Source organism: Tachypleus tridentatus, chromosome 6 (genome assembly GCF_004210375.1).
Source record: "Tachypleus tridentatus isolate NWPU-2018 chromosome 6, ASM421037v1, whole genome shotgun sequence".
Taxonomy (NCBI): Eukaryota; Metazoa; Arthropoda; class Merostomata; order Xiphosura; family Limulidae; genus Tachypleus; species Tachypleus tridentatus.
In genome coordinates, this window is record NC_134830.1 from 75,484,177 (window position 1) to 75,511,605 (window position 27,429).

Below are 27,429 nucleotides of genomic sequence, written 5' to 3' on the forward strand. Positions count from 1 at the left end.
CAATTAAAATCGGAGAATAGAGATTTTTCAAGCACTGATATAAGGTTGGAATGGTTTATGTAGGACGGAGAAGATAAGAACTGATCAAAGAGAAACAAAAGAAAATGTAGCTAATAAAAATAATTAAAGAGCAAATCCAGAAAAGGGAAGACTAATTGAATGTTATAATAGAAGAAATTATAAAAGAAATATAAAAAATCTGATATTCCAGTGTTTTCTTATTTATATCCAAAAGTGAATGTTATCGATGTTTTGTTTATATATGCATATATAAATTTATATATAGTTCAACTATGAGGAAAATGTTTTCTTGATAAAGGGAACAGGACTTACATACTGTACTTACAGTTGCTTATTTCAGAAATATATTCTTGAGTTTAGCTATCTCTATAAAATTTAATGGATAAAATGAAATCAAATAAATGTATGTGTGTCTGTATATGTTTTTCTTATAGCAAAGCCACATCAAGCTATGTGCTGAGCCCACCGATGGGAATCGAACCCCTAATTTTACCTTTGTAAATCCGTAGACTTACCGCTGTCCTGGCGGAGGGCAAAATCAACCAAAAAGAAACTAATATGATATTAAAAAAAAAAAAAATTCACGCATTTCTTAGTTGTTTCCTTATTTTCTTTGTACGAAACTTAAATGCTTAACTTCTTTTAAAAATATAGTTATAAATAAAACCAGAAAAGTAAAGAGAAATGTTTTCTACAAAAATAATACCGGACAGCTTTTCTTTGCGTAGAAACTACTAAACATGTTATATACACAAGTGTACAAATTGGTCTTCAAGGTCAAAAGCTAAATTACTGGCATGCTGCAAGGCTAACTGACCAGCTATTAATAGAATGTCCTGAGGATATTTCATATAACCAGCACACAGAAGACTCAAAGAAGTCAACACGTATAACTCACCCAGTTTGATATGATAGTACGTCCAGTCCTGCACCCCTGAAGTAACATGATTTTCTGATAATTAGTGCATGCACATCGATCACAGTCATTATTTTGAAACTTAATTTATGAAATTTATTTTCTAGCAAAGTTGTTTGTATTATACGTTCTAATAAATAAGATACTGTCAAATGGAACGTGACCACAAATGTGATTTCATTAAATGAAAAGAAGCGGAAACTGTAAAAGAAGCCGTTAATAACAAGCTGTTTAAAATTAACTTTCTATCTTGCATCGTCGGCCACATCTCATGATTAACCTACAGTTAATCTTGTTGCTGTTAGTAACGAAACCGCGGAAGGTATTTAGTTTAAAGGAGAGGGTGCTAGAAGAGTCCTGTCCCAACTGGGGTGTTCGAGAATGTTTTCATTCTCCATCGCCCCGATCCGAGGATCAGAATAAACTTGTCATGGAAGATTGGAGATATTTAATTACTTTGAGTTTTGATGTTTTCCTTTTACAGATCTTGTTTCATACATGTGTGGCCGAGGAGAGGTGACAGAAGAGGCGATGACGAAAAAATGACAGTCGATGGTAGGTGATAGGAAAGCGTACTAAACATCCAGGTGTGGGCGTACATATATTTATACATACACACAAACACATATTCTTACCAGTACACAGAAAGAGGATGAATAACACCAAATATTTTGATATTGATGAAAGTAAAAAAGAAAATAAACATAAGCATAAATATAGGCTTCAACAGTCAGTCCTGTTTCATGGTAGCGGGGATCTGTAAATCCTTGATTTGTGGGGTGAGGGAGTGAACGGGCACACTCGGAGCAAACCTACTTTCACAGGGCAGGCGCCGAATAATCTACGTCCTGTGCCCTCACCTGTAAAGCAATAACATAACATTATTAATTTGCCCTTAGTTTTAAATAATGGTGTCATGCTGTTTGTGTTTCAGCACTGTACATATTATATGGTGATTTGTGTAGTGCAGATGATATGATGTGAAGAGCAGAGGTGAGACTATTTTTTTGTTTCTGCTAGTTTGTAGTTTTTCTTAGCTAGTGTGTTTAGCCTGTTTTTTAGAAGAGGTAAGTTACTTGCTTTGTGTAAGTAAGTTACCAGAATAAGTTTGAGAGCCTCAGGGCTAGTTTTAAAACACGATTTTGTTGGTGTTGAAGTCTACCAAGCTCGATAACCATATTCGACTACTGGTGGGATATAAGTTTTGTAGATGTGTATAATGCTACTAGTTTTGTATTCTTTGTTTAATCCTGCAATTAATTCAAGGTAATTTATAAGTTTATTATTGGTTTCATGTGTTTTATTGATATGCTCTGCCCATGTGAGGCTTTTGTGAAAAATAATTCCAAGAAATTTGGCTTTGTAGAATAGGATTATTTCGACGTTATCTTATTTTAGTTTAACTTTTTCGAAATTTTGTTTAGAATTTTTTGGGAAATAATGGCCTGGGTTTTGGTTGGCTTAGCATGATCCATCAATTGTTACACCAGTTACTAAAAACATGAAGACATTTTTGGATCCGATCCGCGTCTATTAGTAAGTTTCTTGAGACGCTCCAAACAGCATTGTCGCCCCCATACTGATAAAAATATGTGTAAGTCAGATATGGGAAAGGAATGTTGTTGACGAATATAGTGTAAAGGAGTGGTTTCTGCGGAACTGCTGCTATTACATTTATTGTTTAGAAAATTGTGTTAATTACTTTAATTACCGCAGTGCGGTTAGTTAGAAAAAATTGAAATCCATTTAATAATGACGCTATTTAATATTCGTGGGTTGAAGTCTATATTTTATTGCATTTTGCTATACGTTATCAAAAGCTCTATTAGATAAAGAAAGACACCACTGTGGCTTGATAACTATTGAATGATTTAAACACTGGCTCTGTGAGTCAGGTCAAGTGGTCTATGGCCTGTCTGTTTTTCCTGGAGGAGTTCTGTATGTTGGAGAGTAGGTTATTTTCTTCGCACAAAAGAGTCTTTTTGCGACAACTCTTCCAACTAGTTCTTCTGAACAACGTAATAGACTGATAGGTCTAATGATGTCAGGGTTAAAGCTAATGTTAGTTTAACATTTTGGGATAACCGTTACACTTCTTGTTTGTTTTCACATATCGGGAATGTACACAGTTGAAATAGAAAGGTTTGCAAGATTAACTAGGTGGTTGAGCAAAGCATCTGACGTTTTTAAGAATGGTATTTCTGATTCCAACGTGTCTGGAGCCTGAGTTTCTAAGGTTTTGATACAAGTTTTTAGTTTGTCTTTGGTGGCTTTACAGTTTAAGATATCCGTATGGTCATTGATTTGTTTAATGTTTAGGCTATTGACCAGGAATCTTGGTATACATAGATATAGATTTTCTCTTATTTGGTTGATTACAGTTTTATGGTTGTTTTGATTGAACGTAGGTTAAGTTTTAAAGGATTCTTAGAAGTAGTTCTCCAGAAGATTGGCTTTTTTATATTTGTTTTGGCTGTAATGTTATTGTATTTGATGGTAAAGATTTGAATTTTTTTTCTAGAAAACTTTTGGATTGCTTCGTGCAGCATCAAGGCTGTTCTGGAAGACGATCCAGTTATTTTCCTTAAGTGCTTTGATATTCTCTTTTATTTGAGCTTTAATTTTGTTTATTTTAGATTTAATGGTCATGTATCCTGTTGCCATAAACTGTCGCCTTGGGCATTTGCGTTCTGAAATATATGAGTGATTTTCAGGTGTAAGTTTCCAGTGATTGGTTGTGTGGGTTCTTGAATAGGTGGTGATAACTTGTTTTGCTGCTCGAGTTATTTCTAGCATGAGTTGTTCTGCATATGTGTCTAGTTGAGTTTTGTTTTCTACCCTTATGAGTAAGGGTAGAAGTGAGGTGGCAATTAGAGCGTTGAAGTTTTTCCAGTTTATGTTGGTGAAATTGTATATCTTAGGAAGATCTTTTACTTTTGGTAAAATTGGGTTGAGCTATAGTGTGAATGAGATTGGAAAGTGGTAACTGGAGATTTCGGGGTGAACTGTAAAGTTTCTGGCTTTTGTGAGGAGGGAGTATGGTATGATGACGTATTATAAGATTTTATATATGTCATTTGCCTTGTCATATCTAGTTTGTGTTTTTGTATTAATAACATGTATGTTGTTGCTTTCTAGTAGTGAATGTGGTGTTACTCCCTTGCTAGTTGTTTGGCTGCTGAAGTAGTCGGTACGGGGAGCATTTAGATATTTAATAATTATGGATTTAGTGTTTTTCTTAACGAATGCGGTAAGATAATTTATGCCTAGTGATTTTGATGTGGAACTGTATGTTGTAATATAGAGTATCATGCTTTGTTTGATTAGATGTAGATTAAATAACTGAAAATATATAAACCTGATTATTGGAAGGAAAAACAACTAGATGGAGCGACAACTTGTATTCGCAATTCCCTTATGGTATGAATAGAATAATGAAAGCTTGGACAAACATATTTATATGTGACATTGCTAAATAAACAAAAAAAAATTAGCTTTTTAATCTATGATATGAAAGGAACTACCCAATACGAAACATTTTATTTTCCCATTTCTGGTCACAATGAAAATTCAAGGGACTCTTAGGTATGTTCAGAAGCGATTTTAAAAACTCTTACTTCATTCATTTTCCTCTTTTTACGAATTCTACAACTTTTACAGTTTACTTTTCTCCACTGTTTCAGTAACTATTTCTTGAGTTCTGACTGCCATGAAATGTTCAAGGTTCTTTGGTATGGCCTAGAACTTCAGGACACTTAGTAAAATAAAGGAAAAAAAAACATAATGAAAATAGTTATCAAATAAGAAGAAATTGGTCAATATTATTGCATCTTTTAACTCGCAAAGTTACACAATAGGCAGTCTTGCGCTGATCACAAAAGAAAATCGAGTCCTGAGGCTTAAAGTTGCAAGTCATTACACCTACCGCTAACTCATCGAGAAATGTGGGTGAATTTCCAATGGTAAAATGCTAATATATTGTAAAATTGTCATGAAAGTAGTTTCTTAAAATAAACTGAAGGAAGGGGCGGATTTAATATTATGTATATTTATTTTATTATGGATGTTTGTTTCAGTTAAATATATATTTAATATGCATATCATTTATGTTGTTAAATATGCATTGCGAAATTCCCGCTTATTCACTGAAGCTGTAGAAGATTCTTGAGTGCAAGATTCGACAATGTACTATATGTGTATATAAATATTAGTGACTGCCAGTACTGATACCTTAGTTGATGTTTCTAGAAACTTTTTTCTTAAGCTGATAAAAGATAACCAACGTAACGCGTAGAGACAGTATATATTGTTGTTTTGCTACAGTTGGTGTACTATAAACCTTAGAAGCCATAACTAAGAGTAACACATTAACCTGGAAACTACAAAAAGTTAACCAGGAACGTTTATAGATTTCGAACATCACAAACCGTTTAACTTTGGACGTTAATGTTTTCACGAAAGCGTTCTCTAACTTCAGTAAATTGTACCTATATCAATTCCGAATTAATTCGCTCATCGTGAACCGTCGATAAAATATTCAATTCCAGACCAGATAGAAGATTCAATATTGTTGGTAAGTTTGTAAAACCTTTATGTAAACAATTATTTGTAATAACTATTTCTAATAGCTGTTATTATAAATTGCATTATTGTTTGTATATTAAAATATATTAAAGAAAAAAATGTGTGTATCTATCTTGTTGGCAAGCATCATAAATTTTATATATCTTTACATAAATTTATTTTATAATTTAACTCAGTTTCAGTTCAGGCTATTTCAAGTAGTAATATGTAACATAATAAATTGGAAGCTCGTCTGGGATAACCACTATTCGTTAGTAAAAGAATAGCCCAAGAGTTGGCGGTGGGTGGTGATGACTAGCTGCCTTCCCTCTAGTCTTACACTGCTAAATTAGGGACGGCTAGCACAGATAGCCCTCGAGTAGCTTTGTGCGAAATTCAAAAAACAAACAAACAAACATCGTCTGGGATAAATCGCAATACGTAACAAGGAAAAGCGTAATGATAAAATCTGAGATTCTATTCAAACCCCAAGCTTTTGATAGACAAAGTGTGGAAGCCATTACTAGTTTTTAATTAATCAATATATTTTCCTAATACTTGTTTGTTTATCTTTGTAGTAAGATGGCATACTTGAGTAACTAGGTTACAGAGTGTATTCTCAAGCTTTATGCATTTTACATAGAATAATAATAATAATAAAACAAGCAAAAACCACAAAGACTGTTCTACTCTATTAAATAGTGATAAGATTATAGTTACTGCTAGAATAAAGTAGGTGCAAGGCCTGTTGAAGAAAGATGACAATGAATAAAAAAGAAAAATCTCGATTTTGGCTATTCACCAGTTTTCGACATTGGAACGCTCTGCATAGCTTTACATAAAATAATAAAATCCATATGTTACCTACTTCTTCACTGGCAAAATAAATAAAGACAGAATTTCCACTCATAAAATGTTGTTCTCTCGAAAAATACATGTAAAGGTAGTATTCTAAAATTAACTAAAGGGAAGGTATAATGATGACAGCTAGGTGTATTCAAGCTGTTGATAGATAAAGTGGTAGATTGCATATGTAAGAATGGCCAAGATACTAAATAGGCATCATACAAATATGCACGCTAAAAATTAACAATGACAGGAGTTTTACTTTAAAAAACGATTGCCACACACTTTAATTCGTTTCATTGCCCAATAAACTATCGCTAAAATACGAAATCAGAAAATGGCCAACCAACCAAATTGTTCATCATTCTTCTTGTTATTTCAGTCAAGATAACTTTAGAACAGCTTTATCACTAATGTTAGTTTAAACCCAAATCCAATCTTTCTGTTCCTTGACTGTGCACGATGTCATCGCTTAGTCGCAGTAACTGGCAGTAAATGTAAAAAGGTTTTTAATTTCAGTGAAAATGAGGTTATTTTAACCCTTTGAAGTTAGTTTTCATGCATATTTATGGTGTTCGTTTAAAAAGCTTAAATTTGGTATTGTTTGTTTGTTTTTTAATTTCCTGCAAATCCCACTGTTCCTTAGTAAAAGAGTAGCCTAAGAATTGACGGTGGATGGTGATGACTAGCTGTCTTCCCTCTAGTATTACATTGCTAAATTAGGGACGGCTAGTGCACCAGTACTAGTGTATATTGTGCAAAAACACATAGGACTAACTCCTATGCCAACCGAGTGGAATAAAACCACAAACTTTAGTTTTTTTTAAAGCCCTGGGACAAAATTAAAGTCCAGCCCCTGTATGGTAATGAATATGTTCATTTATTCAATAAACGTTTACCACAGCTACGGTTACTTATAAGACTGGTATCATAAACTTGAAAAAAAGTTTATCGATCGATAAACGCGTATTATACCGAATAGGCGCGAAAGCCTTCACTACTAGCACTGAAACGAACCACTCGATGATTACTGTTGATATCATACCATTGTTACATGTTAACTCATAATTTATTAGAATTACTGATATAACTTTCTTTCATTAACGCACAGGACTCTACTTACCTAATATTATTATTGGCGTTTGCTTAGAAACATGTAAATATATTTAAACCTAAATTTTTTTAGTTATTTTATAAAAGTATTTAGATAAGTGTTACTATTACTTTAAAAGAATAAATGTTCACGTGCCACTAATTCCTATGTATGGGTCTACTGTACGACGCTTACTTCGAATGTTTTTGTTGTTTGCTAACCTTTCGTTACATCAAAGTTGAGAAACAACAGAATAAAGGCGCTAAATGACAGGCGATCTTAGTCGTTCTGCAGCCTTGAGTATAATTTAGTAACTGAAGCCCCATAATCACAAGAAAACTCGAAGCAGATTAAAAGGTATAGCATTGGGGGACTCAGGCAATCGCCCTATAGGTAAGGCCGTCCATACCCGGAACGCTGAGTACATTAAAAATGTATATATATTATTTACAACTTTTTGTGGGGCAGTTCCTCCCCTTATAGTTTTGAAAATTAAGTTTCTGTGCATGAATCCAAATGTTTTAAAACTGCATAAAAATCATGAAAATGACAGATGACAATTGGTTTTTTCAAGAACTATATTTGTTCTTGAAAAGGTGTCTTCAACAAATAGTACAATAAAGTACAAATTTATATACCTTATTTGTTACCATTTTACTTTCTAAGATCTACACCTAGAACTGATAACTAATACAACTTTGAAGTAAAGAAATAAACGAAACATTTTGGCATTTACAAACACCTCTTTTTAAGGTCAAAGCAACACAAAACCTTTGACACAGCATAAGGAAATACCAGTCTTAATAAAATTTACATACCTTGGAGTTGTATTTTTGTCATTTCTTGATATATTTTCAAACACGAAGTTTGTTATGGATTTTGAAACTGCAAAGAGTCTACGATCTTGCGAAATTAGTTACAATATTCACGAATATACTCTTTGCGATCACAAATGACAGCACTCTCCTAAATAAAAACAAGCTTACAAATTTGCAACTGATTGAAGAAAATGTCTGGTTATAACATCTATACACACACTTTTATATTTAATATATACTAAATCTTGTACAACATTGTGATTTCAGTCTAAATTATAACCACCTATAAATAAACGAAAATTTAATAGAGATAGCCAGAAACACCTTTGAGTATTCAAAATCTTTCAAACACACCATTATCAATCAAGTCTACAGAAAATGTTCACTTTCTGTTTGCAAAGCATTGCTTTTTCAGTTGTTGATCAGACCAAAAATAGAAAATATTTAACCAAAACATTCACCATTACAACACTAAAAAGAATATAAAGCTGTAACAATCGAAACAAATAATATAGACAAAGCATATTTCATTACCATATCTGTATCTCACCAAGAATAAAAGTTATGGACATGATAAACTGTTTTGTTAAATTATCTATTATTAAAAGACGTTATATACAATTTTTCTTTTGTAGAACATTTAATAATGCCATCAATATATAGTTAAAGCTATTTAAGTCCTGTATTTAAACCATTTATACTTTCAAAGAACAACGAAAAGCACAGTGTAATCTCTACATTAGAGGAATCACGCTCCCACTTTGAAAAATTATGATATCTACTCTAGTTGTTATTCACACAAATTCAGATGTATTTCTGTAACTTGTATTTCACTTTTACTTATCAGATTAAACACCAGTGTATTTGATGATATACAGTACTTTGTTTTAAACTAACAAGAATAGGGGATATTCTTTAGTTTTTAAGGATAAAGCAGATACTTACTATATGCCTGACAGAAGAAGAATGTTCATAAAGAGACAAGAAATCATATAACTGCAGGTCAAACACATCAATAAATTCTACTAGTTTACAATTTTTATGCAAGGAAAAAAAGTTAAGATTAAAAAAACCAGTAAACTCAAATATAGTTTGAAATTGTCAGTAATTTTTCCAATATTAAAAGAAAAAAATGAAATTTAAGAGTTTTTCCTTTATAAACTATTAGGCTTTACTTCCATTGCAATTAAAACTTGCCAAGTTTTGCTTTCATGAATGTCCTCAGAAATAACAATGCTTTTTAAGTTGATCCATTAAAGTACTATGTTAAAAGTATGACACCACTTCCACTACAGCCAATCTTTGCTAACTCATATAATGTTAAATAAATAGTTATAAAAATTCAAGTTTTATTGATCTCAAAGTTTCCAAGTGTGTATTAAGACACAACTTAAAAGTCTGAACTGTTTCCCTTAACTCTATCAGAGAAATAATTGTTATGTTAAGTACAAGAAAAACACAAACATCACCAGTATTCATAAAGTTTCTATAATATATGTTGTAGAAAAAACACAAACTAAATTTTCACATCAATGGTTAAAGCATTTGCTGCTCAATTTATTGTACCAAGCAAACAAGTGCATCAATATTTCAATAAATATTAATTAAAGTGACTAAAAGGTTCTAAATAAGGTTATTAAAAAGTTAATAAGCATCTTTTCACCTGGTTGATTGTAGCAACTAACTCATCATTCTCTCTATCTTAAAAGTACTCTTATCATTTCATTTCTAGGAACATGATGGCATTTGAATTTCCTTTCATATGTATTTTAATCAATATTTTTATCACAAAAACATAACTTAGGATGCTAATCAGCAATGTATATTTTTTCAAGATAATACTGCCTACTGCACCAGAGAAGCATTACACACAGAGACAAGTAGATGTTTTCCCAAACACGTAAAGTACAAACAACTGATTTTACTGTAATTGTAATATTTTCCTAGAAAAACAACAAATAAAATAAAGTGATATATATACAAGTTTACACAGTGAACATTACAAATGTTTAAGCCTGTAACAATGTAAGGAAAAACACAGTTCATAATCACACCATTCTAAAGCTTGATTTTTAAGCTTACAGAATTCACATAGAAGATGAAGTTTAATAAAACTTGACATTTGATTGAATTTGTGGAATAGTTTATGATTATTATTCAAAATATTCTAATTTCTTCACATAACCACTTGTATAAGTATATACCTTCATACTCTTTGGAATAGGAAAAAAATTCTTCATTATCAGTCTATAACACAAAATGTTTAAACCTACATATAAAATACTAATAGAGAAAAACAATTCACTGAGTAAGTTTATATATTAATTTTTTAGCATAAATGGTTCAAAAAGCATCAAACTTTTCAGTTGTATTTAGCATACACTGTACAATATCAAAACTAAACTAACATTGGGAGTGTCTTCCCAAAAACAAACATAAAACATCAATCAGCATATAAAAGTAGGTATATGAAAAATAAAAAACACAAGAGTGTTACTTGTTTAAGTTCCATTATATAGTTTATTTTATCAATGACTTTTTGTGACAAATTATAACATTAGAAGAGAATGAATTTAATTTTTGGCAACAAGACAGATTTACTGACACAAATAAGCAAAATATTTATAAATTATGAAAGGATACACATTCAAATCTTTACAGTATGTTTCTTTGACTTTAACTTTTATAAGTATTGTCTCTATTAGATTATGCAGGTATTAAATAAACTTAAAGCATTTCTGCTTATCATGTGGAATTCGAGTTTTAAACAAAACTGAATCTACACGAAACTGAGTGTTGAGCAGAGGCACATATCCATACACTCGGGCAAAGAAATTGATACATTTGTGTCTTTCCTGAAAGTGAGAGTCCTCCTCAGAGAGAGATATTGGGCACCCAGGACATCTGAATGTCCATCGAGACGTCACCTACAGCGTTAAAATATACACATTTACATTACAAAAACAATGAAAGAAACTTTTATGACTATTAAAATAATCTTCAGTAACTTAATTCATTAATAAAATTAAAGTAAAAACTAAAGAAATGTTGAGATTCAATTTAAATGTATGGTGAAGATTTTGACATAACTTACTGATCATTTATGAGAAAAATAGTTGATCACCAATTGTTATAGATTTTGTATAAAATTTCCATATTAAGCACATTAGTACTCAGTAAAAATAATAATTTCACTTTTTCATTCAATATAAACGCATATTTACAACAGTAAAACTTTTCAGAAAATTAATACTTACTATTGATGTGAAAAGAAAAGAAAAACAAAACTTAAAGTACTGTTTTTCAGAAGAATAAAAATAGCTATCTTTGGTGTTTTGAGCAACTCTGGAATAATTAATTTATAGCATCATGATACACACTACTTGCAAAAAGAAAGGACTACACACGTGAAATGTGCATGTAAAAAATATTACTAATGGTCTTCAAAACATTAATGCAAATGTTGAATAACCATATATATGCTTACTCTTGTATGGTGTCTAGATTCAGACTAAGCAAATAGGAATTACAAATATACCTCACTGTACTTTTATACATTAAGTAACCCATATTTTCATAATGTTTTTCAGTTGCTTATACATATGACAGATTTTGTTTCATTCAGAACAAGTGACTATTGTGTCATACCACAGTCAACCACTCTGTAAAAACGTTTATTCTCTGTAAAAACGTTTATTTGGATATGCTATAAAAACCCTGGTAAACATAAGAGCTTTCTAAATATTTAGCATTCTCTGTTTGTTTTTAAGAATCATCTGTAACTAAGCAATCCTCACAGCCTCATCACTGCTTTCAATAAGGAAACAGAAATGCAGACTTTAAATTCTCACAGTTTGACAACACTGCCTTAGTATGCTAGTTCCATGTCTCATGGAAATAAACTGATTAAATATTAAAACAGAATATGCCACTCACCTTAACTGGGGGCTTGCGAGTTACGTGTGAGACTAGAAAATTCATGGCTATATCTTCACAATTCATGTATTCATCCACTTTATCCTTTATGGCCTGGGGCATAAGATGAGTGTACAAATAGGCATAATACTGCAAGCAAAGAAAAATAAACAGGAGTTATGTGCCTGAACAAAATGTTTTGGTTATACAATTGTATGTGCAATTTTACATAACATGTAGTTAAGAAAGTCAGTAAGTTGCTTTCATTCTAGCTACTTTTATTCTTTATCATTCCCTTCAGGTAAAATATGGTCTGCCTGTGGAGGGTATAGCTGTAAAGCTGCATCTTGTGCACGAAGACCAACAGTAGCTTCCACCAGGGGTGATGTCTTCAGGTTGAAAACTCCTTTATTTTGAAATGGGAATGGTCAGTCACATTGGTAGTGGTAATTGCTCTATATAAATCAGATGTTACTATTTTAATTAAGTAATGTGAGTTTTAATCAGTCTGGAACGTACATCAAGTAAATGAGTCAGTCGTGCTGGAGCAAATCTCGAGGAAGTTATGCCTATCTGATCCACCTTTCTTTATAGTATTACTTAATATATTACCAGTTTTCCAATTATATAGCAGATCTAACCAATTATGTTTTAGAGAAATTATTTTTACTTTAAAATAATACACATGGATAAGAAAAAAACAAAAAATCTCAAGGCAAAAAAACAGAAAATGAGCAATATCTTAGTTATGGCAGAATATGCATATGTTAAGTGAAAGTTGGTAATGCATATTACATATGCATGTCAGAGTTTGAAATAATGGTCATTATTTATCAAATGGAGAATTCTGGTTAAATTTAATTAATTTAAATTCTGATAGGTTAAAACCAACTTTAAAATGATGAAACTTTTAAGACAAACTGAAGTTGAAATTTTCAATGACATTAAGAAGGTTAAAAATAAGTGTCTCAGTAATAATATTACAATTTCAAAATATACTAGAAATGAAGCTGTAGCTTAGATGTGCAAAGTGCAAAAAATTCATCAGTATATATGAAGCATATAGTGAAGTATAAATAAGATAAAATTCTGTCCTTTTCTGTAGTATTAACACTTCACAGATCAATGTTGTGAAAGCTTAAAATCATTACAGCTTTTGTCTAATTCTTAGAAAGAAATCTGAATAATTTAAGTCCTAAATACAGGGTGTAGCTTGTAAAATAAAGGTCTTGGATAAGGTAATAAACTATTACAGTTTTTTATACACTTTTCATTTTATTTAATTTTCAATGCTAAAAGAATTGACTTACTTAATGAAAATGTACTTAATGGCAGACTAAAGTGTTTAAAACATACTGAAAGCAGAAGACACAATATGCATTTTATTCAAAGCATGCTTTGCATGAACTGAGATACACATTTTCTGACTATATTTGTACTTTAAAGAATATATGTATTGAATTAGATCTGAATGTAATTATAATCATCTTGCAATAAAGGTAGTATTCTTTATATTCCATTCTATACAACCACAGCAGAAGAGAAATATAAAAATTAAAACCAGTGGAAAAACAGAGAGTCTCAATCTTTTCTGCTTTAAAAGTGGACATGTGTTTTCTTATGGCAAAATCACATTGAGCTATCTGCTGAGTCCATTGAGGGGAATTGAACCTCTGAGTTTAGCACTGTAAATCCAAAGACTTACCACTGTACAACCAGGGTACTGCTTTGAAAGAGTAGTAATACAAGCATATATACAAATCTACAACAAACTGTCTGTAACACCTAAATATACAAATATTTTCTGAGGATAACATTCTGAATCATTAATTAAGCTGGAATGATTATAGACCATATTACTCATTGTATGAGATTCATTATCTATATGGATACGTTTGTTTCATATTATATTCTACATCATTACAAGGTTAGATAAACTAGCAATGAAAAGTTAGATAACTAAAATGTTCTTCTGTTACAAAAAAGTAAGAGTCATATTTACATAAATAAAAAAAACTGTTCCAGTTCCTTATAATGTTAAATATAAAAACATAGGACAGTTATGAAGAAATCTGTTGATTAAATGAGTCACATGACTGTAACTTTAATTTTAGTGATTTTTAGTATTTATCAAACCATTACATAATTATAACTTATCACAAGCAATTTTTAATTAAGTCATGTATTACAAGTTCTCAGAGATTTTACAACATTTCAGTATGTACCACATCAAATACCAAACTAGACTTCCTGCATTCAAGATACACTCACCACAGGTGCCAACAAAAATAATTTTTGGTAGGTGAGCAAAACATGTATGTAGGGGTAAGCTTTTACAATGTAAGTCTGTAAAAGGTTATGACAAATGCATTTTGACCCTGTTGTACTTAGAATAAATTTGAGTATTTTGTTTCTAATTATCCTGAGAAATATGCATCTGCTATGTTGGCTTTGTGCAAAGATTATAGCACTTGGTGATTAAACATAATGTAGTCCATATAAGTTTAAATGTCTCTTTTATAGATTTATAACATTCAATATTTCTAATCAAACTTACAGGATGGATTTTACGAAAAACTTTCACTTAACATGTATTTCTAATCTATACAGTCAGTTCAATCCAATTTAATCATTAGAATAATAAACCTTAAAACTGTAATTTAGTTTGTGTGAATTGTCTTTTGCATGACCTTCATGAGGTTGTAATTAAAATAAAAAATATTGCCAAGATAAGTTTAACTTTAGTTAAATTTTTTTTCCTGTTAAGGGCTTTAAAATTAGTTAACCCTTTCACTGTGATCCAATTCTTTAAATTATTTTCTGTGCACATCATGATGTTTGAGTTACATTCCAAATTTACTCAGAGAACTTGAATATCAATGTATCTAGTAAAATTAGCATAATAATATTCATCATAATTCAAAATTGTATACAAATTTGATTTCTTTTATTTCAAAAGTTAACATTTTTCTTTCACTAAAAATGTATTTCTGATATGTACTTATCTCCTTTCATGCAAAGCTATCTATAATCTCCTTTCTAATCTCTAAGCATTACTAAACATTTTTTTATGCTCAGCACAATTGTTTATATACCCCATTTCATGGCATATTTTATCATGTACATGTCATGTCACTACTCCACACCAACAGTGGCACAGCTAGCTTCTTAAGCTCTTCCCACATAATTCTTATTTTACAGAATTTGCAGGCTCTAAAAGAAGAACACCAGTAGCAGGGAGAAAAGGTGAGAAGTGTGTTAGAGGAGGTAAGTACCTATCAGAAATACATTTTCAGTGTACAACAAATGTTAACTTCTGATATAATCTTATCTCTTCTCACATAAAGATAGGTTCTCATATTTTAGAGGTGAAGAGACTGGTTGAGACCCACAATATTGACACTAAGTGAAAAGCAACTGCCCATGATGAAAACAAAGCATGCTCGTGGTGTATTACACTATTTCTAAAACAAGTATACATTTATTCCTTGAAGTAAGAAGTAAATTTGACAGGGACAGAAAAGAGGATATGCACAAGTGTAATTTGTTCTGAGAGGTGCACTACAAACTAAAATATAAACCAAATAAGCTAGGTACATAAACCACCTCAACCAAACAGATGAGGCTTCATAACTTATTCTCAACATCAGGATGTTCAAGATCAAGAAAAACTAATACACTGTAACATACACATAGCTGCTAGGGCACATGGATCATGTTATATACACTCAAATAATCCTAACTGTAAGTAAGCAAAGTATCATACATCAAGCAACTGGAGTAACAAAGAGGAAATTAGCTTTTGGCCAAATCTAAAAACTCTCAAAACAACTGTAGAAGTAAGAAGTACAACAAATTGAACTCAGCAGTGTGAGGACTTGTTGTTGCCTCAACTCAGCTGTAAGAGCTGAGTATTATGAGCAGAAATCATAAACCTCTCAACCATAAATGCAGGGAAGAGACATCCTGAATATGGAATTATGAGGAGGACATGGAACATTTGCTTAACCATATGAACAATGTAAGCATGTCCTGTTGTCAGTATTACAAAGCAGATTAAAGCTCTCAATTCAACTGCAGAAGAAGGGAAAGAGCCTCCTGCAATCTATATTTGTCCACTTTGGGAAAAATAAAACATCCAGGAGATGCGGAAGGAGGGAAGTTAGTTTTGCTCTCTTACAAAAATGTATGGTAAATAATAATTTATAAACTTACTCAGTAGGAAGTGGTAAGAACTTCCTTGTTGAACTGGAAGAAAAAAGGGAAGAAGTAAAGATGGTGGGGAGTATGTAGAAATTTCACATAAAAAAATGCAATGGGTGTCTGAAATTCCCTATTCTGAAAAGCAGTTCAAAGTGGTGATGAAAGGGCTCAGGAAACAATTAGAGGGAATACAGGTTAAGAAAAATGGAGAAGAAGGAAATAAGAGGGTTGAGCCTCATTAAAATAAACCAAAGACTCAAGATTTGAGCCCCAAAAAGGAAGCAGAGAATTCAGTTGCTGAGAATCTGAAACATGATGTTACATAAAACCATACTGGTCTAACAAATGAATAGGACAGAGCATACTGACACTTAACTGAAGTTGATCAGCAAATCTAAACATGAACTGAGATGCTGTGAAGAAAAGGAGAAAAACATAAAATACTATATACCTGATTAACAAATTGTGAAAAAGGAGTAGGAGATTATATCTCTTGAATAGGTGTAGAGTGAGATATAAAAAATAAGGTGCTGAAATAAGACAGTCCAAGTTTTCCTTCCCATGATGGCATTCTTAGACAAAAACATTTGAGAAGAAACAAATTCAAATACAAAATCATTGAAACAAGTGAATTCAAAAACAGGAAAACAAAACTGTGGAAAAAAATTATTAGAAATGACAAGAAAGCACAATCATAAACTGTAATCACATGCAAAAAACATATTTATATAATGTACTGCCAGCTAAGAAAGTAAGAACTGAGTGAGAATAAAATAAGCAGAATGTACATGTTCAAAAACAGCACAAAATTGAAGAAGTGTGCTGAGTGCACAAACTGATTAGAGAGCAGAAAGAAGATTGAGACAGCTTTATATGAGCAAAGTTAGACTGCATAGAAAGAATTACTTAAACATATTCACTGCACACGAATGTCTAAACTGAATCTACTGGTACAATCCTGTTTAGGCATTCTTAGTTCAAATTCCACTGTAAGGATGTAATGTAATTTTCATCCTACTTTGTTCTAAAAATAAAACCAGTAAACAAAGTTGTCTGAGCTCTGATACAAACTTTTCTCAAGTTATGTAGTTTCAGAAAAATAAAATACTTAAATTTTTTCTACTCATGTGCAAGGAGATTTTTATGTTAAGTACAGAAATACTTATAACCTCAAAATTCTCCTAAATTAACATTAAACGTTCTCTTAAGATAAATGTTATTTTTCATTTTCTCTATCACATGACTAACAATAGCTTTTATCATCAATGTATGGTACATTGGTTTGTTCTGAATTCCATGCACAGCTACATGAGGGCTAACTGTGCTAACCATCCCTAATTTAGCAGTGTAAGACTAGACGGAAGGCAGCTAGTCATTACCACCAACCATCAACTCTTGGGCTACTCTTTTCTCAACAAATAGTGGGATTGACTGTCACTTTATAATGCTCCCACAGCTGAAAGAGCAAGCATCTTTGGTGTGATAGGCATTTCAATCCACGACCCTCAGATTACGAGTCAAGTGCCTTAACCATCTGGCCATACCTTGCAGTGTACAGTGGAAAGAAATGATTAAAATTAAGAAATGGAAATATGTACATGCCTTTTAACTCTTTGTTGAATAATTTTAAAATATCTTCTTTTAGTTACATTTGTCATTTCAGGTCTTTAATTTTTCATTTACACTTTATTTTTAAGACCCTCAAAGTATCATTGCAAATTTTGAAATATTATGTCCCAGAAAATGCTGATTTGTAGAAATAAGCTACTTGACTCTTATTGTTCAGAACCCTTTTCTGAAATTTGAAATCAATGATGTAGTAATGGATTTAGAGGTTTAAGCATTTCCATCTTTTCCAAAATCAATATCATACACCTTGCTTTCTTCCAATCTGGTTTGATTTTGACTTCTCAGGGCACTTGCCCTTCTCATTAACTCTTCTTTCTCCACTTTGAATTAAGATAATTTGCTTTATTTAAGAAAGAATCCAAAGGTAAACAGCATCTGCAAATGCCACAGGCAAAGTATTCTTCTTTCTTTCTATGTTTATGTTTCTAGCAAGGCATTTTACAGATATCACTTATAGGTATATTTTTTTAATCAGATTACAATGCTTTTTCACATTGTGTTATTGGATTACTGTTAGGGGCCTCCAATACATTTTTCGAATTTGACTTTTTTTTTCTCTTAATTTTAGGTTGGTTTCTTTAAACCAGAGGTGTTAAAATTTTATTTTCCTTTGATGTTTTTTATGGTTTATTACTTTTTTTCAGTACACAACACTGGGTGCTCTCGTGGTCATCACAGTATGCTTGACAAAGATAAACAAGCCTATAGCAAAATGTTTTTGCATTTGTGTATGAAGTTAACCCTCATCAAGCAGGGTGAAATTTGGGTTATACTGAAAAGTTATTAAACCTTTCATGAAAGAATGTTAAAATATAAATAATATGTAATTAACTAAAATGTAAAAGTAAAATCTTAATATATTTTACCTGTCTATATGTATCTCGGTGAGAGACAACACTAAGTGCTAACCATGATATGAGCAAATGGTGCTTCAGCTGTTTGATGCATTGGTAACTATAATTGTATGCCAGTTTTAAAATAACTACTGGGTGATAGTACTTTATTATATCACTTTTAAAAACAAATAAGTTTGAAAATATATAGACTCAATACTAATTAATAAGTTTCAATAGTTTCTTTTGTGCAAAGAAAAGTTTTGAATCTTGTAGGGAGATGGGAAGTTAACATTCAACATGGCATAATTCATGTTTTTTTTTTTAAAGATCAGTGTGGTTGGTTGGTTGATTTAGTGTTTTATGGCAAAAAGCAGCTAGCTTATCTGTGCCAAACATCCAGTAAAAAATTAAAAGTATAGTAAATGTAGTAAAGTTCATAAAAGGAAATGAAGGTAAAACAAAACAGCATTTAATAACATAAAACCAATGTTGACATCTAGTCAACAATGTTAAGAGAGAAAATACAGTAAGAGAAGTTGTAAAGGATTTTCTGTAGCAAAATGGTAATTATCATAACCCACCAGGAAGAATAACAGGTAAGTACAAGAACCACCATGAGTCACCTGAAGTTGGCCTTTCCAGTCCTGGTTCCGAGTTATGTGTCATCATGGCCATTGTCAAAAAGTAATAAAAGTTTTAAAAGACGTGCAGAAAAATTTTAATAATAACTCACCAGGATGACTAAAGGTTAGTTCAAACAGCAGCATCAGTCACCTGAAGTTGGCCTTTCCAGTCCTGGTGTTGAGTTATTTCATATTATGGCCAATTTCTATTTTCAAAGAGAACTAGAGAGACTGTGATTCTTAAAAGAGAACCACATTAAAAAAGGTTTAATGTATAAATTAAAAAACTTAAATGACATTAAAAAGATTAATAGCCTTTAAAAAACTAAAAATGATTATCAAGGTGGACAGTGTCACCAACACCAATGACACTGTCTAATGTTACGGACAAACCTTGGGACCGAACATTTTTCAAATGGTGCCATTGATGAGAGTCATCACGACAGCAAGAAAGTAAAATGTGGCTTATTGTGATCTGAGTGTCACACAGACTACCCACTGGTGCATTAGTTCCAGATAAAAGAAAACAATGAATTAAAAAACTGTGACAAATGCATAGTCTAGTTAGAACAACTTCCTCTTCCTGATCCTTATGGAAGCAAGATGGCCAAATTCCAATATAGGGTTTTAATTGGAAAAGCTTGTTTTCGCATTGCTCACTCCAAGTCAACTGCCAGCTGGCATGGAGCTGAGCCTTGAACACAGGACCACAGTCTATGTATGGAATAGGCACAGCAGTGTTAGTGCCAGAGCAGAAAGATTTAGCTGCTGTGTCAGTAAGCTTGTTCCCGCAAATACCAACATGGCCTGGTATCCAGAAAAACTGGATAGAAGTAGATGTTAAAGAGAAATGGGCCAGTCGGATTTAAATATTGGCAAAAACAGGGTGTGAACCAATGTGAAGCGAATGTGTTGCTTAGCTTCTACATGATCCAGGGCAGGAGAAATGACCTACAGTAGAGCAGTGAACACAGAAGCTGTAGGGGGTATTCTGCATGCAACCACGGAACCACAACAAACCATGGCAGAGCCCACAGAGTTACCTGATTTGGAACCATCCATATAAATTGGAATGGAAATATTGTTTGAAAGATGTTCAGTAAATAAAAGACGGTACTTCCAATCTGGAGTATCTGCTTTTCTCAGATGACTTAAAGAAAGGTTACATTTGGGGACTGCAATAAGACATGGTGGGATGGCCTGACCAGTGGATACTGCAATGTTATACAAGGACAGACCCAATTTATCTAACTGTGCCTGGATACGAAGGATAGAAAGAGCAATGGCAGATCATCTGTTCTGCCATTGTATGACCCACCTATGATGGAAAACACAATCACAGGTGGGATGCTTTGGTGAAGAACAAAGTTTCAAAGCATATAGTAAAGACAGTTGCAAACGGCGACGGTGCAAAGAAGGTTCACGAGACTTTACGTATAAGCTCTGAACTGGGGAGGTGCAGAAAGCCCCAGTATAAAGCCGAAGTCCATGATGATGAATGGGATCCAGCATCTTTAAGGTCGAGGGTTTGGCAGAGCAATAGACCAGTGATCCATAGTCGAGTTTTGATCAAATAAGAGCACGATATATCTTTAGCATAGAACAATGATCCGCTCCCCAAGTGGTGGTAGAGAGGACACATAGGATGTTCAGTGCTCTTGTACATTTGACCCGTAGCTGCTTAATGTGTGGTATAAAGGTCAGCTTACGATCAGAGATAAGTCCCAAGAACTTGGTCTCAGGGACCACAGGCAGCACAACTTCACTGATCAGGGTGAATACCCTGTTGGCGGAGAAGTGCAAGTAAGCGATTTTAGAGAGATAAATTAAAGCCATTTGCCGTGGTCCACTTCAGTACATGATTAAAGGCAGTTGGTAGCTGGCGCTCAATATATCTCATGTTCAACGACTGACATGAGATGTGAAAGCGGTCAACGTAGAGCCCTTTTGCGACAGTGAGAGTGAGTTATTCAGTGATGGCATTAATCGTGATACTGAAAAGTGTGACACTCAAAACACAGCCCTGAGGGACTCCAAGTTCCTGTAGGAAAAAACGGGAAAGTGTCAAACCCACATGAACTAGGAATCTCCTGTCCATTAAAAAAAATATTTAAGAAAAATGGATAAATGGCCATGTAACCCATATGTGTGGAGGTCTCGCAAAATGCCATACCTCCATGTTGTGTTATAAGCATTCTCAAATGTCAAAGAATATTGATACAAGATGTTAGCATTTGTAAAAGGCTTCTCTAATTGACATTTCAAGTTGAATCAGATGGTCCATGTTGGAGTGCTGTCATCAGAACCCACACTGGGTGGGCAAAAGGAGGTTGTTTGATTTGAGGAACCAAACAAGACAAGCATTAACCATCCTCTCTAAAGTCTGACAGAGACAGCTCATCAAAGCAACTGGATGGTAATTTGAAGGAATCTTGGGATCCTTCCCAGGCTTAGAGAAAGATAAGATAATAGCCTGGTGCCAGGCATCAGGAAAAACATTCTCCTGCCAGATCCGGTTAAAAACAATTAGAAGAATACCAAGAGAAGGAGATAGATGGTGCAGCATATCATAGTGTACATCATCTGGTCCAACCTATGTACTGCCAGACCGATGAAAGACCTGTTTCAGTTCCACTAGTGTAAAGGGACAATTATAGTCATAGAGACAATCAGCTCAAAAGGAAAGAGGTGATCGCAATGCCTGAGTGGAGGAATAAGCAGAAGTGCTAGATACACAGCAAAAGCTTTTACCTGGAGTATTGGCGATGCTCCAGATATCAGCTACTTCCTGGCCATCAGAGAGTAAGATTAAGAGGGGACAGAATTGTATTGCCCACTGACCTTTTGAATCTTGTCCCATATGACTTTGGAACCAGTGGTAGAAGATACGTCAGTTGTGAACATAATCCAAGATTCCTTCTGGCTTTGACATCTTACCCACCGAGCATGTGCACAGAATTGCTGGAAAGCAATGTGGTTTGAAAGTGTGGGATACCTACAGAAAGTATCACAGGCCCGTTTTTGAGTCTTCCATGCCATGTGGCAGGCAGGATTCCACCATGGACTAGGAAATAGTGGAAAACGTGTTGAGGTTTTAGAAATACATTGAGCAGCTGCTTGTATAATACAGTCAGTTACTGCTGCCACACAATCGTCTATTGATGGCTGACAGACGATGGCAGGATCAAGTTTTCTGAGAGATGTGAAAGTGGCCCAGTCCTCCTGATTCATCTTCCACTGGGGCATGCAGGTTGGGTGGCATTGATCATGGCCAGTGTGTCTCAAAATTATAGGAAAATGATCACTGCCTCATGGATTATTGTCAACCCTTCATGAAAAATGGGAGAATAATGAAGGGGAGCAAACTGAGAGATCAATAGTAGTATAGGACTGACTAGGTGCATGAAAATAAGTAAAAGTATCAGTATTGAAAAGAGAAAGGTTGTGATTATAGAGCATACACTCTACAGAGCGACCCCTCCTATCAATACCAGCACTTCTCCAGAGAGGATGATGCCCATTCAAGACCCCCAGAATTAGAAAGGAAGACAGCAACTGTTCAATGAGAGCATCAAGGTCTGATTGATCATATGTCTCTCCAGGTGACAAGTAGAGAGAACAAACAGTAATGGTATGACCCAAGGAAACGCAGATGGCTACAGCCTCCAAGCGTGTGTTGAGTGACAAAGACAAGGTGGACACATGCTGATCAACCTACAGTGCCACCCCGCCATGCACTCGTCCATCACACAGCCTGTCATTTCTGTACAAAGAAAACTGCTGAAAGGTGACTGTATTGACAGGTTTCAGAAATGTTTCCTGTAAGGAAAAACATACAGGATGATAGGAAGCAATCAGTGTTTTGATGTTATTGAGATTAGAACGTAAACCTTGACAGTTCCATTGTATCAAGGTTGTCATTTTTAATGATGTGTAGGCGAACTGGTTGGAGAACCCTTCTGTTTATGACCACATCTTTTTTCTTTACTGTTCTTATGCGGGGGAGGTTTATCGACCTCCATGGATCCTGCCTTGGGTGGATGGGCAGATCTTTGTTGTTGGAATGGGAATTCAGTGACTGAGGATGTAAACGAATGATTGTTTTGCATCTTGGGGTTTATTGAAATATATGGAAGGGACAGAGATGGGTGTAGAAGTTGATTCATCAATTTTTTTAACCATGGAGGTCAAAAGGCTTTTCATTTGTTTTGAGAACGATTCTTTTGGAGGTACAGAGAGATCTGTCTGCACTTCCACTGTAGTTGTGGAACAAAGTGCAGCAGCATATGTCCAAGATAAAGTAGTGGACAGCACTTTTCGAGCCTCAGGATAACTAACATTATGAATCATTTTCAAACGTTGCACCTCTTTTTTCCTCCAACCATTTAGAGCAAGAACGAAAATAGGACAGGTTAGAGCCATTGCAATAGACACAATGTGGGTCTGATTCACACTCATAGGCATCGTGGTCCTTGCCACCACAACAAGCACATGTCAGGGAACCACGACATGACGTTTTTGAGTGACCGAACCTCTGACACTGGAAACATTGGAAAGGGTTTGGAATGTACGACCGTACCCTGCAATTAAGATAACTTACCTTGATGGTGGCAGGTGCATTAGGTGATGTAAATGTCAAAACGAGGATGTTGGTCAGCAATGTAACTCCATCTTTGCAAGTGGAGATGCACCTCACTGCAGAAACTCTTTGAGTGGAGAAACCAGCGACAATCTCTGACTTGGGGATGTTCTTCAAATCCCTCTCAACAATAACTCCTCGTGATGAATTCAAAGTAGCATGAGGTGTTACCTCAAGAGATATATCCCCAATTGCCTTTGAATTAAAGAGGAGTTCACTGTGTTGAGATGTGGATGTTTCCACCAATATGTCTCCAGATCGAACTTTACTGTCTTTGGAGAGCCAGCAAGACCCTCCAATCTCTTCTGAATAAAAAATGGGGACATTTGCTCTAAAGGTTTCTCTGAAAGAGAATGTAGGATAAGAAAATGAGGTACAGCTGGTGGTACAGATGTTGAAGATTGCTGATCAGAATCTTCAAGACATAGTTGTTTACCTATTGACTGTTTTTTCATTATTTTATTTAAATTTGTATTTGGAGGATCCATCGGAAAAAAGAAAATTTTGGTGCCAACTAGGAGGGGAAGCACTACAATGTCAAGCAAGGACACTGCAGCAATGCTAGGGTTTCATGAGCACTATACCCAAACACCAGCATCAAACACAATGTCCACAACACCTGTTGAAAACTTCCAACACTAGTACTTGGTTGAGCCTAGCCCAAGTGGACCAGCCGAGCGACCCAAGGGGGGCCACCCAAATTCTGCTCGTCTACAGGAATTCATTCAAGGCCAAAGTGGTGTGTTAGGGTTGGACACCTCAACCACCAGGATCCTCTTCTCCCCTTCACGGTTCGCCACTCACAGCAAACACATGGGTGGATGTTTAGATCCCAGAGTAGGTAAGCTGAAAGAACAGAACATTCCCTGGGAGGCCCCCTCACCACATACAGAAATCCACACCAAGGGGAGATCAGTGTGGTCAGTAAAGTAATATTTAAGTATGAAGTTGCATTACTTTTATTGTGACAGTATACTAGAGCTCATTCTAAAAGTACATGTTACATTGCTACAAATGTCAAAGAATAAAAATTTTGTTGTTGATAAAGTGATAAATACTATATCTTAAATGTTTTTTTTTCTTTCTGTAGCCAACCTAATGAACGTTATTGGGCATTAACTGAAAATCTGTAAACTTTCCTAAGTAATTTTGTGTTACTGCTATGGTGTTGTCATGAGAATTACACGAAAAGAAAGTCTGATATATAGTCTTAAATGGAAAAGTTTGAAGCAGTGAAGTGTCATACTATCAAGCATTCTAATCTTTGCCTCACTTTTCATTGTTTTACCAAAAAATGTGATAAGGTGTAATATGGCTTTAAATCACACAAACCTTGTGAAAAAAAGCTGCTCCTGTCAATACCATGGACAGCTCACAAGAGTGGTTAGAGTTGTAGAGCCATCCTCCATGGTGAGGATCCCAGGCATGGTAACGGCCAGGAAAACCTACTATTCTGTCTCTTTCCTCTCGCCAAACTCTACAGAAGAAACAATAATCAATGTAGAGTCTTGATATGTGTTGCTACAATTAATATTCAAATATCTCAAATTATTTTACTCTTTAATTATATGCTTCCTCTCATGCAAGTATTAATATAGCTGTTTAAAACATTTAATAATTACAATCATGGCATGTATGGTACCTCTCAGGTGCAGATGTGGTTGTTGCAATTATAAAAAAATTGTAATATTAAATCCTAAAACACCCTTCCTAAATATTTCAAATTAACACTTTGTATCAACAGCCTTTCTATAATTACAAAAAAGATATAATAATTTAGGCAAAAAATAAAATCTGCAATACTAATTTTTAAGACATTTAAATCTTTGTTAGTCTTTTGCTAGACTGACCAAACTAAATGCTCTATTATAATATAAAATATTTTTAATAGAAACAATTTAACTCACTCATATATATTTAAAACATTTATATCTTTAAAATCTAAGTTGCTTGGAAATCTAAAAAAGTCCTAAAAGTCGTTTGCATTTTGTAAGAAGTGAAGAGTAAATTGTTCAGAATTTGACATCTTTGTCATTAATTTTCACAGTTTGCAATTTTCTGCCATAAAGTTTTAATTGCAAGTCTAATTTTCCCAATGGTAACTATCAGAAAATTGCCCATAAACTTTAAAAATCAAAACACCTATATTATCATATCATACTCTTTATATCTTCTATGTAACTATTCTTCTACAAAATTAAGTAGTTATTTAAAACAAGCTTATTAAATTATCAGTGAACTAGGTTTTGTTTCTACAAGTGAAAATTCAAAGAAATAGTGAAGTCCAGCAACAATGCACCTACTAACTTACTGCTTTGGAAGATATTTAGTAGCATGAGTATTGTGATTTCATGGATGATATTTACATTTATATAAATATTAAACAAATGAATATTTTATGATTCAGTCAGACATTTTAAGTTTTTGAGTTCTTTAAGCTCTAGGTTTGATAAATTAATTTTTGAATAGCAAAGCAAATCTATCAGACAGTGTACTACATAAAAAACCTCACTCACAATATCATAACACACAAGTAACTACCTGAAACCAAATATTATTTCATCATGCCGTAAGTGGGCATCATCATCTACTGACAAAATAGCTTCTGTTTCAATAGCAGCATATGGTAAAAAACGATTATTTAAGCTGTTTTTTTGAGATCTTATCACCTGAAAAATAATAAAAATATACATAATTTCTTTACTAGCTTTTATAAAATTCTTTTTAAATATGTACCAGAATTTTACTCACAAAGAGAATAAAAGGGAAAATCTTTAAAAGTGGTTCAATTTACATGATCAATTCTTTTTTTAATATATACAAGTTCTACTCTTTAATTTTTATTTCACCTGCTGTCATCTACCTAGCTGCTGCAACCATAATTTGGTTCACATATATTTTTCTTTTAAAAAATACAGAATTATGGGTATAAGAAGTTTCATGTCAATAAGAACATGCATGATTTGATGAAAAGAAAAAAAGGTATATATAGGAACTACTAGTTTTCCAACAACTTTTAATATAAATGTAATGTGAATGAGCAAATATGCATATACTATTTCTTGCTTCTTATTTTCTACAGATAAGCCTGATGATTCTTCATTTTTCCTTTTATTACTATCTTGTTTCTTCAACAGTTCACCTAAACCAAGTTTGCACCATCATCATTATTTGTACTAAAGCTGGACAATTAGTGGAATTCACCAACTGAATAATCATCAGGCTCATTAATAAATTATTCACACATTATACCATTATCATATTCCAAAAGGAATTTCAAGATTAGCAGTATAATGCCTTCTATCCACACCAGTAGCCATCCACACA

General features: G+C 33.5%; 1 protein-coding gene across 5 annotated transcripts in view; it reads right to left on the minus strand.

Moving 5' to 3' along the window:
* Positions 1 to 7,999: 7,999 nt before the first annotated feature.
* botv (exostosin like glycosyltransferase 3) overlaps positions 8,000 to 27,429 on the minus strand; it is a 55,446-nt gene continuing 36,016 nt past the window's right edge. For all 5 annotated transcript variants that reach the window (XM_076505583.1, XM_076505579.1, XM_076505581.1 and 2 more), the window contains 4 exons: positions 26,644 to 26,771; positions 25,435 to 25,579; positions 12,194 to 12,322; positions 8,000 to 11,184 (listed from right to left, as the gene is read on the minus strand). In XM_076505583.1, the coding sequence (XP_076361698.1) occupies positions 10,975 to 11,184; positions 12,194 to 12,322; positions 25,435 to 25,579; positions 26,644 to 26,771 (612 nt within the window). In that variant the 3' untranslated portion in view covers positions 8,000 to 10,974. The remainder of the gene's footprint in view (positions 11,185 to 12,193; positions 12,323 to 25,434; positions 25,580 to 26,643; positions 26,772 to 27,429) is intronic.